Source organism: Empidonax traillii, unplaced genomic scaffold (assembly GCF_003031625.1).
Source record: "Empidonax traillii isolate 1590-97213 ecotype Southwest subspecies unplaced genomic scaffold, ASM303162v1 scaffold62:size2133460, whole genome shotgun sequence".
In the NCBI taxonomy this organism is placed as follows: domain Eukaryota; kingdom Metazoa; phylum Chordata; class Aves; order Passeriformes; family Tyrannidae; genus Empidonax; species Empidonax traillii.
The window spans coordinates 1,829,694-1,843,498 of record NW_020955255.1 but is presented as its reverse complement, the minus strand read 5'-3'; the positions used below and the strand labels follow the sequence as shown (position 1 = coordinate 1,843,498).

Below are 13,805 nucleotides of genomic sequence, written 5' to 3'. Positions count from 1 at the left end.
GCATATCCTATGCCTTCAAGCAACACTCTTTAACAATGTATTAAAGATATTCTAGTTGTTATTAGGTTGAAGGAAGGAAAAAGTGAATTTTGGAACTAAACATTAGAGAATGCTATTACTACTTTGGAACCATAGTAAGGAAGCCTCAACCTACCATTTCTGAAAAGAGCAAGCAGTTGTGGAGCTGAGTTTTTCTGAATCACCATACCTGCCATGAAGCCTCAGTTGGCAGCAGCTACTGAGGAGAGGAGCTGTGTTTGTTGTCAGCAGGACCCCAGGAGCTGACAGGCACTCCCCCACCCTCAGAGCCACAGTGCCCATCAGTGCAGCAGCACCAGCAGAGCACTACAGACACGTTTCTTCTGGAGCATCACCATTTCCACTTCCTTTCTCGTCTGCCATGGAGTTGCCCAGTAAGTAGCCACATGTTTTGCTTCTCAGACTGCTCTTAAAATCCCAAACAACTAAAACCCAAAAAAGCTTGGGGGTTAGATATCCACCCTGCCACTTGGTTCCTCTAGCTGCCCTGCAGGGCAGCACTCAATCATCCCAGCAAAGTGCTGCAGATTCAGCTGCAGTTACATTTCTTTCATTACACAAAGTCATTACCTCATTAGGAGATGATTCTCCTGTCTTTCTGATTCAACAGCTGAGCTCCAAGTCCTGTCAGCTGACCAAAGTCTACATTGTGAAAAACAGTTCTTTATGTTTTCACATCTTTCTAAGCAATTCTGCTAACAATACAGTTCTCTCATAGGACAGAAAGGCATTACTCCTGATAGCTGTTTTCTCACACCACCTATCCAGCTGTAAGACAGGAACTCAGACCAAGATTAGAAGAGCAGCTGGGTTTAGAAGTTTAAATGTATTTAGTTTCCTTGAACACGGTATCTTACAACCAGCCATATGGCAACCAGGTAATGTCTGTCTGCTCTTTGCCCATACAAGCATTTCCTGTCATGAGCAGTTCTTCCCAGTGTTTACAGCACAGATAGCTCTTCCTGCAATACAGGAAAAAGGCTGAATCCGAGAGATGCAGCAACTGGTAAGAGATTTAAAAGATGTATGGAACACTGAGAATATGAGTCTGAAGTCAAGTCAAGGATGATGAGAGACCTTTGGTCCAAAGAGTGAACATTCTTGTTCTTCAAATGGAAAAAACCCACCCAAAAAATTCCTGCAACCAATACAAACATTACATTACCTGCAAATCTACCCATTAATCTTTTCATATCAGTTCTTTGAAAAGCCTAAACTTGCACAATACAAAATAAAATGCATGAACTTGTGGGGTTTTTTTACCTTGCAGTCCATTCGAAGAATATGCTGTGCAATAATCTTTGGGTTATTGTTGGTGAAAAGCTCCTTAACTCTTCTAACCATTGATGTCTCCAATGGCTTGTTTTCAGGAGGAAGTAGTTTGGATTCAAAATCATTTGGTTTAAAACTAGACACTGTCTCAAAAACAGGTGCAGAAAAGATGTTGTCTTCTTCAGCCATCTGAGTTGAAGCTTCTAAAGGATCTGCAGAGTTCATTGCAGGATCATCGTCAAGGATCAGATAGCTCGTTTCAGAGTTCCTGAATGAATGTGTTCCCCTCTCCTTTCGTGTCAGATATTCCACGTAGCTGTTTTTCTGACATAAGTGTTGTTTTGTTGCTGCAGGATGTCTGGCAGGGTTTAGTTCACAGTAGTGTCCTTCTGAACTGTGGAAAGCCAAAGGAGAATCTGGGGGCTTCATCAGGGGTTTGCTGGGTTTAGGTGGAGGCTTTGGACAGAGCTGACTGTCTGATCCTCTTAGAGCTTCCCCTGCTTGTGACTCCCAGGTGAGTTTCTGAACAACTGTGGGGCTTAGAGATGGTTCACTGCCTGTTCTAAATGCAGGTGAACTCGGACAGGAGTTTGTATCTGCTTCAGGTAATCGAGATGGATGTCTCGAACCTGCAGGGGAAAATGGCATTTTAGAAGGCCAAAATATATACAACTCCTGATCCCTGTCCCAGAGTTCATCTCTTAATGCTATTTCCTAAGGAAAATATTGTTAGATCATGTAAATTATTCACTGGCAAAAATGTATATGAAATTATATTTTGAGGAATAAGCTAGCCAGCAAATTCCATTCACTTGCTGATCCTCCCCAAATCCCAAATACATGGAGCAGCTGCACCATAGTATTATTCTGTGGTAATGCTGACAATAATTCCAGTCCCTGCTGCATACATAGGCTATACTGTCAGAGCTGGATGGTCTCCATGGCTTGGAATAGGAGGTTTCTTTGAAACCTGATCTAGGCTATAAAAACAGCAACTTCCAGCCACACCACATAAAAGATGAGTCATTTCTGAGAATGACAAGTTTGAGATGAAAGCAAAACTTTCCAAAGTCAAGCCTGAACCTGCAAATAAGGTATGGAAGGAATGAATTTCAGGGATGCTAATCTTTTTGTGGAACGGTAGCTGATCCCATTACAAAATGCATGGCAGGACTGTTATAGCACAGAAAGAAAAGTTTTGCAGCCATGGATTGTAATAATCAATTCAGCTACAGATGGACAGAAACTTGCTTCATAAATGTCTGTCCATCCCACTGTTAAACACAGGAGCACACCCTTTCTATCAGAATACAGTCTCACTATACAAATACTTAGCATTCTTTTTGTCATGAGAAGTCTTTCCACAATAGGCACTATGAATTTTAACAGTATTGTATTCAAAATGCCTAGCAGCCCTGGAAGTCAAACACTACAGTTTGTCCAGATGGGAAGAGATGCATTATTGCAGGCTTCCATGTGTTAGTATGGAAACAATTGCTTAAAAAAATCTGAAGATGATGAAAAAGAAAGGGCCACAATCAACAACTGGTCAAGTGTTAGCACACCTTGTAGCCCTGCAGTAAGATGATAGTGGCTGTAACACCAGAGAGAGTAAAAGTAATTAAAAGCAAAAGGGATGGGGGTAGAGAGACTGAGGGAGGCAGAAGGACATAACTGAGTACAAAAGCCCTCATAGTTCTCGGTGAGGAACATTTCCCACATCCGCATACTTCACCCTGAGAAAAAGAGGTTACCAGAATTTCCATGAAACACCACTTCTACTTAATACACTTCTGTCAGAAAGACATGACCGAAACAAGTCAGTTCTTGTAAAGCACAAGTGAAGAAAGGTAATACCATCAAAAAAGACATTAACGCCAACTGTAGCTGTCATTTTCTGGAGTGAAAGCCTGCTGAGTTGTGTGCTAAGGTACTCAAACTAGCTGGTGCATTGTCAATAAAAATCCTCTTCTAGTGACCTAAAAAGCAAGCAGGGTGCTACCACAGCTTACACTGGCCATTAAATATAACTGTATTTACAGTGCTCAGAACACTCAGCACTCTCACTTTGCTCTGAAGAGTTACAGACTACCTGAACACCAATTCTATGTGTGAAACATTTAATTACAAAACATACCTATTAGCAGATAGCTCTCTGACTGGTGAGCCTTCAAAGGGAACCTTTTCTCCAGAACATGGTCCAAACTAGCTGGCTGGCTACCACTTTTGTCTTTGTTTCTAGGGTAAACAAAAATGCAAACAAAACCACATCAATATATGCAACACTCTTAACATACATATCTAACTGCCAGAATATATCATAAACAGTGCAAGGATCATTAGCTTTCCACTTGGGCAGCTTATACTAATAAAAGGTACTTCATGCTGTTGCAGTGGCAGTGAAATGGGCTATGCCATGTGTCACTTTGCAGCACTTACGAGGCTATTTCTCTGAACATAAAGAACTCCTAACGGAACATTTGATTTGGACACTGAAATTAGGATCCATTTGCCCACACTTGGCTTTTTTATTTCAGAAGTCAAATATGGAAAACCAGACTTCTCCAGAGCAGCAACAACATTTTATTTTAATCCTTTGTTTTACGCAGTCCAGTCTTGCCAAGTCACTGAAGAACAAGCTGCAATGCTGTTGTGCTTCCAGAGTCCACATTTGCTCTCGCTTTGTGGATTTGCTGATCCTTTGCTAAAAATCAGCAAACCCTCATGCCTAGCCTTCCATCTCAAATCAGAGTGAAAATGTACATCACCTACAGCAGTTACCTCATTTCCTTCCATAAGGACAGCAAAATTAAGTACCTCAAAAGATTTCCTCTGGGCATGCCCTGCTCCGGGGACTGCATGCTGGATGTACCAAGACTCAGCCTTTTTGCAGTTTCTGTTTTTCCGTCAGGGGTACTTGGCTCTTTTTGTTGGACTGGAGTTACACCATACTTTTCTTCTAGAAACCTGAGAGGCACAGTCCTGTTGATAGGCTGAAAAATAATTGCTCCACTCTGCTTTGATATTGGTGTGCGATTCCCAACATAGTATCTAACTAAATCAGGGATACTGTCAAAACTTTCCAGTTCAAACTGATACTGAACACGGCAGTAGGCTTCACTGAGTCTTAGAACTGTTTTGTTGATTTTAAAATGCTGAGAGGTATTTTTCCACTGGCAGGTAAGAACAAAGTTCCCAGGACTGGAGAGAGAATCCCTAATCAGAAAATCTCCATCCCTCTGAACTTGGTCTTCTGCCACCTTGGAGGAAAAAGAGTTACACAAAAAATACTTTCAGAATCAGAAAACAAGTAGCCAAACAACACATTGCAAGAAAACATTTTTAAACATAAGAATTAATTTGGCAAAGCCAAAATTGAGACATGCCATGAATATAAAGCAATGCATGAAGTGTGTTATAAGAATAATGTCTCCAATTCTAAAATTAAAAGCTCATCTCACAGCAGAGATGTGGAGGGGCTTCTTGGAAGGAAGCAGTAGCCAGCAGCATGACCCACTTTTGCATGTTCTAGTTTGCTAAGAAAATAAGGCATGAAGGGAAAGCAACGATCCAGGATTTTAGAGCTTAAAGCATCTGAATAGACAGTCACAATTGAAGTTCAGAAGCCATTACTACAAGATCCTGGAGTTTGCCCTTTCCTTATTACCTTAAGTGACAGAAGCTTTCATTTTTTATTCTTTGTGAATACTGCACTAGAAGGAGTCAGAGAAATCTTGTTTTTCTGTTTTGAGTTACTCCTTTCATGTGCTAGAACCGACGCAGTCAGCGTCAAGTGCCGTGAGTGGGTGCTGAGCCTGCTCTCCCTGCGCGGGGAGGGGCGGGCAGGGAGGCCCGCAGGGGGAGCTCCAGGTGCTCGGAAACCGAAGCTCCGATCCAACCACAGCCTTAATATGTTTTTAACTGCGTTTGCAAGGATCGAAATTAAGTTATTGCGTAGATTTTGTTGTGGGTTTTTTCTCTCTCCCAAATTCCAAGCGCAAGAAAGAAAGTAAACAAGAACATTTTAACTTTGGTTAAGAATACCAAACCAAATTCACGTCAGTGTGTCTGAACAATACGTGGACATAGTATTCTCAAATACAGCTTAAATTCTATTTCCACCTGTATTCAGCGCACAGCAATCCTGAAATATCTTTATTTTCCACCAGGGTCTCCCCTAAATCCTTCCTCAGCCTCATTTTTTGCCAAGCCATGATAAATACCATAGCTTTCATAAAAATAGGCATTATGTGTCTACTAAACTAATGCAGATATCAGAGATGTGTATAGCACTTCAGTGAAATTGTGCTCGTCTACAGAAGCTCAAAGCACATTTGGCAACGCAAAGACCACGTACCTGCCGAGGAATACGTCCGTGGTACCAGGCATGGCTACGCAAGTCCTCACCACTCAGCTGTAGTTCCTCCTCTAACTCCTTCTTCAGTTTTTCCGGGCTGTTGTCCATAACCTGCCTCTCCCTAGAAAACTGCAATAAAAGATTAAAAGCTTCAACTGTGCCAAGTTTAGTGATTAACATTTTACCTGGGTTATAACTTCCATCACATGACTTGCACTGGAATGCAGGTGCTGCTTTCAGCAGGCTGGCTTGGCTTTGCTCTCTAGATTGTATTTGCAAAACCCAGCATTCAGTGAGATAACATGTGATTGTTCTACACCACACGGAACAGAGCAAAGTGTTCTGTCTGTAAACCAAACTAGTAACGACACACCTACAAAGTCACTTCTCTTACTTCCTCTTTCCAATCTGAATTCTAACTATATCCAAAAAAATGGAGCTGGACACAAATGCCCTGCTCCAATATTCTTCCTCCTCTTTAAACTTCCATTTTAAATTCAGATTCTTTCCTCCCAACCCCTTTTGAACCCTTCCAATTAAGAACATTCCAAATGCATCAAGACAGGCTAACCTGGACACACAGAGCTGTTCAATATTGCACTAAGAAACAATTTGCCAAAGTAAAATTTCAGCCATAAAGGGCTTACTTCTGATGGTCATTATCTGTCTAAATCTGCATGTCCAAGATGTTCCCTTCCTAAGGGGGAAAAAAAAAAATCTCTTGTTGCCCCTTAGCACAAAAAGCATGAGATCTGCTTGAAGATATCTCCATCACCACTATACAACCACTCTAAGATTTTCTGGAAAAATTCTATCTTCTGGAGTACAGGTTTCATGCTGGACCACTCTGTCTCACTAGTCCTCATGGCTGCAGTGTTGGTAACAAAGTGAGGTGTGGTATCTTCTCTGGAAAGAGACCATGTAGTCTTTCAAAACCACTCAGTGGAGGGAAGTACTTTGGACTTCCTTTCATTCTCCAAGGGCTGGGACTCCATCCCTTCTTTGTTGTGCTGAAGAGTTTCAAAAGCCTGGGAACATATTCTACACTGATCAAAGAATCTGAGTACACTCTCTCTTCAGAGAAAGATCACAGCACAGAATAAAATGCAACATTTTGCTCCGGTGCATTATGGATTTCTTTTCTTAGCTGTGGATATGAGCCAAAGCTCACAGGTTCCTTTCACTGATACACTGAGGCAAATATGGAACACATGCATTATTTAAAAGAGAACTGGGAAATCTTGCCCACCAATCCTGTTTTTTCCATGAACACTTGCTCTCTATAGCATTTTCTTCTTCACATTGAATACACACAGCACCTAACCGTGGGAGCAGGTGGCACACATTTAACACTTCTTTCAACAACTCTCCCTGCAATTTCAAGCAGACTGAATTACAACAGATTACCAGACAGCAGATTTTTGGTGGAATAATGCCAGAAGAGGCATCCTACTGCCAAGACTATTTAAGCATTCTCTGGGAGTCCAGAGAAATTCTGAGACAAATTCTCCTCTGCGGTTTCCTTGGAGAGAACTAAGGCTTCTCTTAGACTAACACAAATTAACGTAGTAGCTTATACAGAAGGGTAAAAGATAAAAACAACCTAGTAAAGAATAACTTTTCACCCCAGTTTCCCTTCTGTGAACCATAATAGGGTGTTATTTTTCCATACAAATGTGGTTCACAATGGACAAGCATTTTTGACAAGGAGTAAATCCTTCAGGAAGAAACCATACCACAAAAAAAGAAGACCTTCACTGCAAGGACTTGTTCATAAAGCCATGGACGATGTGAAGAGGTGAACTTACTGAATGTAGAAGGAGTCATAGAAGGGGATTGGTGAGGACTGAAGTCCAAAAGCATACTGAAGTGTCAAAACATAGTCAAGTAAGGCCAAAAATCTGCCCTCCATTCCAAATCCCTGTGCCCTATCAGACCAGCGTAGCTGAATTTCCCAACTCAAATGGCTGGGTATCCATTTAAAGCTGATGGCATTGATTCCAGAATTAACAGCCACATCTTACAGAATGATAGCAAGGATTATAGCATTTACATAACCTGAAGGTAGACTGAAGAGCACACAAATGGAGCTGAGGCCTTTGAAGAGTCCCTTTTCTCCTGACTGCACAAGGAAGTGGCTGGAGAGCTTTTAAAGTCCCCCCTCCAGTGTAAACAAGAGCATCCAGCTGCAATGGAATACCAAGCCCTTACAGTCATAGCTGTGTGTTTTTCCAATCTACAAAGGAACTACTACTTTATTATGAATTGTATTTAATGTTTTGAAAGATACTTTTGATGGAATAGAAATCTTTAAGAACCCAAAGCTACTGTACAGATTGTTACCATCATTCCAAAAGCATCTCACTGTATCTCAATGGTAGACAAAACTACTGGAAATGGACTAAACTACACAATGCAAAGGCAATAACTGAAGTTGCGTAGAGAACTAGATTCTTAGCCAACAAAAACAGCTACAGGTCTTTGTGTATGGACTAATTTTATCCACAGTACTGACACAACTTACCTTAAAAAACCCAGGATGATCAAGTTAGAGATAGACTTCAAATTACAAATACAGCACAAAACCCTAGAATTTCTTCTGGTGGTTAAATGGATTTTTCACTACTCAAATAAATGTAATGAGACACGCGTTGCACTTGAATTACATCTAATAACACATCAAGAAAAACATTTAAGGAATTCAAACCAACTAAATTGTTAACGTTCAAGATTATTGGTTTGTTAAAAATCTTCCCCACCATGGTCTACCACACAGAGTATACTCTGATTGCCAGAGGTCAGACATCTCCTGAGGTGAAGCAAACATGCTTAAATAACTTTTATGCAACTCTGAACTTAGTGAAACAACTCCCGTGGCTAGCACAAATCCCAAAATACACAGGGGGAAAACTGCCTAGGTAAGCAAGTTCAGTAACAGCATGTCTTCCTGGAGAGTTTTTTGTTAGCTGAGACTGATTTCTTATACAATCCATGTCCTTTACAGGAAAACTGGGACTGATGAACTGTCTGTAATGATACCAGCCTATACCATTCCATGCTAAACACTGTACCCAAGGCCTCTGACCCTGCAAGAAGCTCTGCACACACCCTGAACTTCACATCATGCAAGGGTTCAAAAATCACTCCAGGCCCAGCTTGCTGCAAGCATGTTAGTTCTGTAAATAAAGAAGAATGCAAGCTTAGGACAGTGTAATTAGCTGTATCAGTGGGCTTTCCTTCAAATGAAAAAGTGACCTGTCCCACACAACAGGATGCAGATACTTCAGCCTCATTTTCCAACAGCATCCAAAAGTTAACGGGCAGCAATGGTATGCTGAAAAGTTGCACTAACTTCGTAGTGACAAACCTTCCTTTAGTAGTATACCCTCACTTCATTTCTTTGTCTAAGACACTTTGTTGGCTCCTACTCAATGACAGAAAGCAATTTGAATATACTTTTACAGCTAGACAGGGAAGTGGATGGTAAAGAGAAATTTTAAAATAATTTAGGGCAAAGATTAAAGACTTCCATGTATTCTGCAATAAAACACAGTTGAAGAAACACAGGAAGCTCTTGTGCCAACCATCCTAACTGAATTAATCACATCACAATAATCTACTGCATGAGTTTGGTAGTAAACAAAATATAAGTCCCCCAGTCCCTTCTGTTGCCTATTGGCAGTGAATTCTTTCTCCAGTTCACATCATGTACAACTGCAGTGAAATACATATACCAGTGAAATATGAAAATCCTGGGAGGAGAATCACACAGATATACCCCACATTGCATCTTACGTGTTCCAGCTTTCATGTCTTATCTCAATTGTTATTAATTAATTTCTCCTTACAGTAATTGAGTGTTTGGTTTATTGGTTTGGGGGGTTTGTTTGGTTGATTGAGGGGGTGAGGGCGGATTGATTTTTTTTTTTTTTTTAAACAGTTTGAATTATGAGAGAAAGGCTTTTACTTTTAGATACTGTTTGGAAGTGGTCCAAAATCTGTCATGCTAGATCACCTCATTCAGTTCTGATAAAGCCAAAATTCACATAATCTCTCTTTGTACCCTTCTGGCAAAGTATTATTTAGGCAAAGCACAGCCAAGGACTGTTACAGGTACAGGACTAAAGGTGGCCACCTTTCCATCCAATCTCAATTACTTCCTGGTGCTTTGCACAGCTCTGCCAGCTGATACTTAAACGAGCCCAACAGGCAGCCTTGGAACCACCTGATTTCTTGTTGCCTTGAAGGTTTCAAGAAAAAAAAGAATAAGAAAGGAGATGATTATTAGGGATAAATGAGAACAGCTTTGTGAAAATTGAAGTGGGATCTGACTAAGGAAAAAAAGTCAAGCAGTACCTTTCCTAAACTTCTAGTACTTTTTCTAAAATTTTAATAAATGTACTGAACAGAAAGATCAGTCAACAGAAAACATGAAGGGGATGCTGGGGCAGGGACAGGAAATACCAAGAGGGAAGACAAAGCTGTCAAATGAGAAAGAAGGGAGAAGACAGGCAGACACAGGACACTCAAAACATCTGGAAAAGTGAAAAATCAGTGAAATTCCTCTATTTCCAAGCCACTAGAGAGCAATCAACTTGTTCATACTGAAAATGAACATTTTATTGTCAAAGTTCCAATACTGGATCAAGACATACTTCCCTGGCTGCAGAGGTCCCTTCAGTTTTTAATCCCGTGCTCTTGTGACCCTAATCAGACTGCCCGTCTGGCACTATGAATATAAGCATTTGAAAATATACAGTTACATCAATTTAGAATATGTTTTAATTTCATTTTAATGAGTACAAGGTATGTCATTTCACTCATGACTCTCCTAATTGGTCACCAAACCAACCAGACTGGCACTGAGCATAGAACCAAACACTCCATCATTGCTGGAAAGCACTCTTGTCAGTCCTTAATGTCTCCTTACAGAAAAGCAGCATCATTGGCCAAGAACTTGCAAAACGACAAAAACACATGGACAGAGTCATTTCTGAATAGTTTTTTGAGAAAGAACTATTTGGAAAAAGGGAATTTCTAAACACATGAATCCACTTTCTGATTAATTTAGACATCTCAAAGTACAACTGGTGCAATGCTCTTTACAGGGGCAGTTTAACCCTCTAGAGTGCACCAGGTTCCCACAGGACTAGAGCAAGTGCTATATTAAGTAATAGGAGGTACAAAATGGGTGATAAAAGTCTCACTGCATAGATGAATGCCAGCTTGGGCAGGATTTTATTTTCATGTGGCTTAACTGGTTGGTTGAGAGAGACCAAATACAAACTTTTGCCATGCCCAAAATATGGAGGAGAAATCTCAAACTACTCAGACAGATGAATAAATACAGGACAGTGGCAATTTTGAAGCCACAAGCTTTCCACAACCTTGTTTAGGTAACAGGTGAAAACTTCTGAGGTTACTGATGAAAAGATAACAAATTACAATGAAAATTTTCATTGTGACTGTGACAGCTCTTTAAAATCAAAGAAACTCCATCATGTGCACGTTCTCAGTCTGCCACTACAAACAACATAACCTGCCTGACATTCACAGAAAAGCAGCTAATTTTTAGTAGCCATGTCCCAGTTTCAGCTGGGATAGAGTTAATTTCTTCTCAGTATCTGAGACAGTGCTGGGTTTTGGATTCAGTATGAGAACAATGTGATAACACACTGATGTTTTGATTGTTGCTAAGTCGTTTTATCCTAAGTTAAGGACTTTTTTGTGTCCCATGTTCTGCCAGACAGGAGGTGCACAAAAAGCTGGGAGGGAGCACAGCCAGGACAGGTGACCCAAACTGGCTACAGGGATATTCCACAGCACAGAACATCATGCCCAGCATATAAGCTGGGGAGGTACCTGGCAATGGGGTGCATCGGGGTTCAGGGACGGGTCTGGCATCAGTCAGTGGGTGGTGAGCAATTGTATTTTGCATCACTTGGGGTTTTTTATTTCTATTATCATTATGATTATTTAATATTATTATTATTATATTTTACTTCACTTTGATTGTTAAACTGTTCTTACCTCAACCTAGGAGTTTACTTTTGATTCTCCTCTCCATTCCAGCGGGGTGGGCGGTGGGGGTGGGTGAGCAAGTGGCTGTGTGGTGCTTAGTTGCCAGTTGGGCTTAAAACATCACAACTAATAAATAAGATATTTGTTAGGATGGGGAAAATAAAAAAGTCTTTTACTACAAAGTTCAGTCCAACGTTAAGTGACGGTAATGGGAAAACTTAACTCTAATGGATTCAACATCCACTTTCCACAACAACTCTACACTGATAACAAATCCCTAGTTTTCTAGGTAACCACATTCAGTCCTAGGAGGACAGCCTCATTCCTAAAATATGGATCCTGACAAATCCTGAGTTGAGAGTTAGTCAAATTGTAATCTACTCACTCAGTGACCCTGGGGATTTTGACTACCAAATCAAAAGGATTTTAGCAGTTGTGTAGGGTTTTTCTTTTTTTTTTTTTTTTTTTTCAAATCTGAGACATACCCAAAGTTACTACTAAGAAGTTAAACGCATAAATACCTACTGCAGAATGTTCCCATTCCCATCAAACAGAAATTGCTTACAGAGCACCAGTGGTCCCTGTGCTATCCACATATTTATGAGAGAGGACACACTGCAGAGCCAGTTTGATAAAGTATCATGGGAAATTGAAAAAAAAATATAGTATAAGAGTCATCAAAACTCAAGCTCAACAGCAACAGAGTTCAGGCAGCTATACAAAATTCCACATAATTCTGATAAGCCAGTCTTTTCACATCTGCACCTCTCCAACAATTACAAATCCAACATCAAAAGGACAGACCCGTAATGCTGGGGGGTGATGACTTGTAACTCACATGTTATCAAATCCAACTGCTTCCACATACATGCTGAAACCGGATATAGGAAGCCTGAGGATGCCAATAAAACAGATTTAGATCATCACACACTGAAGGAATATTAATTAAGATCTGCTATCTATAAAAACTGTTTGCAACTCATCCAAGATAAGGGATGGCACTTGCAATAAGCAGCTTCTTATAAAAAGCTGCTTACTCACATCACATTCATAGCATTAGTACATCACCCAGTAATGAGCTACACCAATGTGCTGGAAGTTTTAAAACTTGGCAGTCCAAATAACTGGAGTGGTTTTCCCCTCTTGCACAGCTTCATCTGAGGGTGAATCATAGCAGAGAATTAAGGTTGAAAATATTTGAACTTCAAGGTCTTACTCCCTCTGATCAAGACAACCATACTGACTAGTACTAAAAAACCCTTGTCTTGTGGCAAAGCTGACTTTATTAATTTAGACTTCTAAATTTTTTAAGTCACTGTATATCACTGATTTAGCCTTAATTCTCTTCCAAAAAATGAAAATTTAAGGAACCATATTTTGGCTTGGAAATGGCGTGAGTAACAATTTAGTATTTTCTCTTTACTTTCTTTTCTTTAGCACAAACAGGAGTCCCTCACCTTGAAGTTTCTCTTTATTTTGCTCAAATGTAAAAGCTGACCTTGACAGCAAACAGCTATAAAAGCCAAATGGGATCATAAAAGGTACTGACACATCACAACTGAAGAATGAGTTGATGAGTTGAGATGTTCTAGACTGATCGTTATATTTTCTATTAATGCATGGGAAAATAAACCAAACATCAGCTGCTGAGATCCTAATTTCACAAGCTAAAATTAAGTGCAGCAATATGCGAGTGTTTAAGTGCTGTACTGTTCCCTGTGCCTCAATGGGACACAACAAGGCATCTCTGAGCTTGGCCACATACTGTTTTCAATTCAGTGGAATTAAAATGCAGCAAAAAATCTGAATCTCTCAGAGGTAGTTGTGGACTTCAGATGTTTATTTATGGATCAATTTGGTATTTTATTACAATTGTAATTCCTACTAAACCCAGGAATTAACCTCATCTAATTACACAAACCAATTTTGCCTAAAGCGGTATGTTTTAAAAAATTAAAAAAGATGACAGCTTCATTTCATACCATCCTGTCGTTCTTGTCATCCCAGGCCCTTTGGCATTTCACAGAACCCACACCATTTGGCTCCAAGGTTCAGACCTTACTTCCTTTGACCACCAGCTATTTCTATACCTACAGCCACTTTCTCTTCAGCGACT

At 40.2% G+C, this 13,805-nt stretch overlaps 1 protein-coding gene across 6 annotated transcripts in view; it reads right to left on the bottom strand.

The window, feature by feature from the left end:
* Positions 1-13,805, bottom strand: part of BCAR3 (BCAR3, NSP family adaptor protein) — a 90,725-nt gene that overhangs the window by 5,469 nt on the left and 71,451 nt on the right. For all 6 annotated transcript variants that reach the window (XM_027879973.1, XM_027879974.1, XM_027879976.1 and 3 more), the window contains 4 exons: positions 5,669-5,797; positions 4,129-4,571; positions 3,449-3,549; positions 1,303-1,940 (listed from right to left, as the gene is read on the bottom strand). In XM_027879973.1, coding sequence (XP_027735774.1) covers positions 1,303-1,940; positions 3,449-3,549; positions 4,129-4,571; positions 5,669-5,797 — 1,311 coding nt within the window. The remainder of the gene's footprint in view (positions 1-1,302; positions 1,941-3,448; positions 3,550-4,128; positions 4,572-5,668; positions 5,798-13,805) is intronic.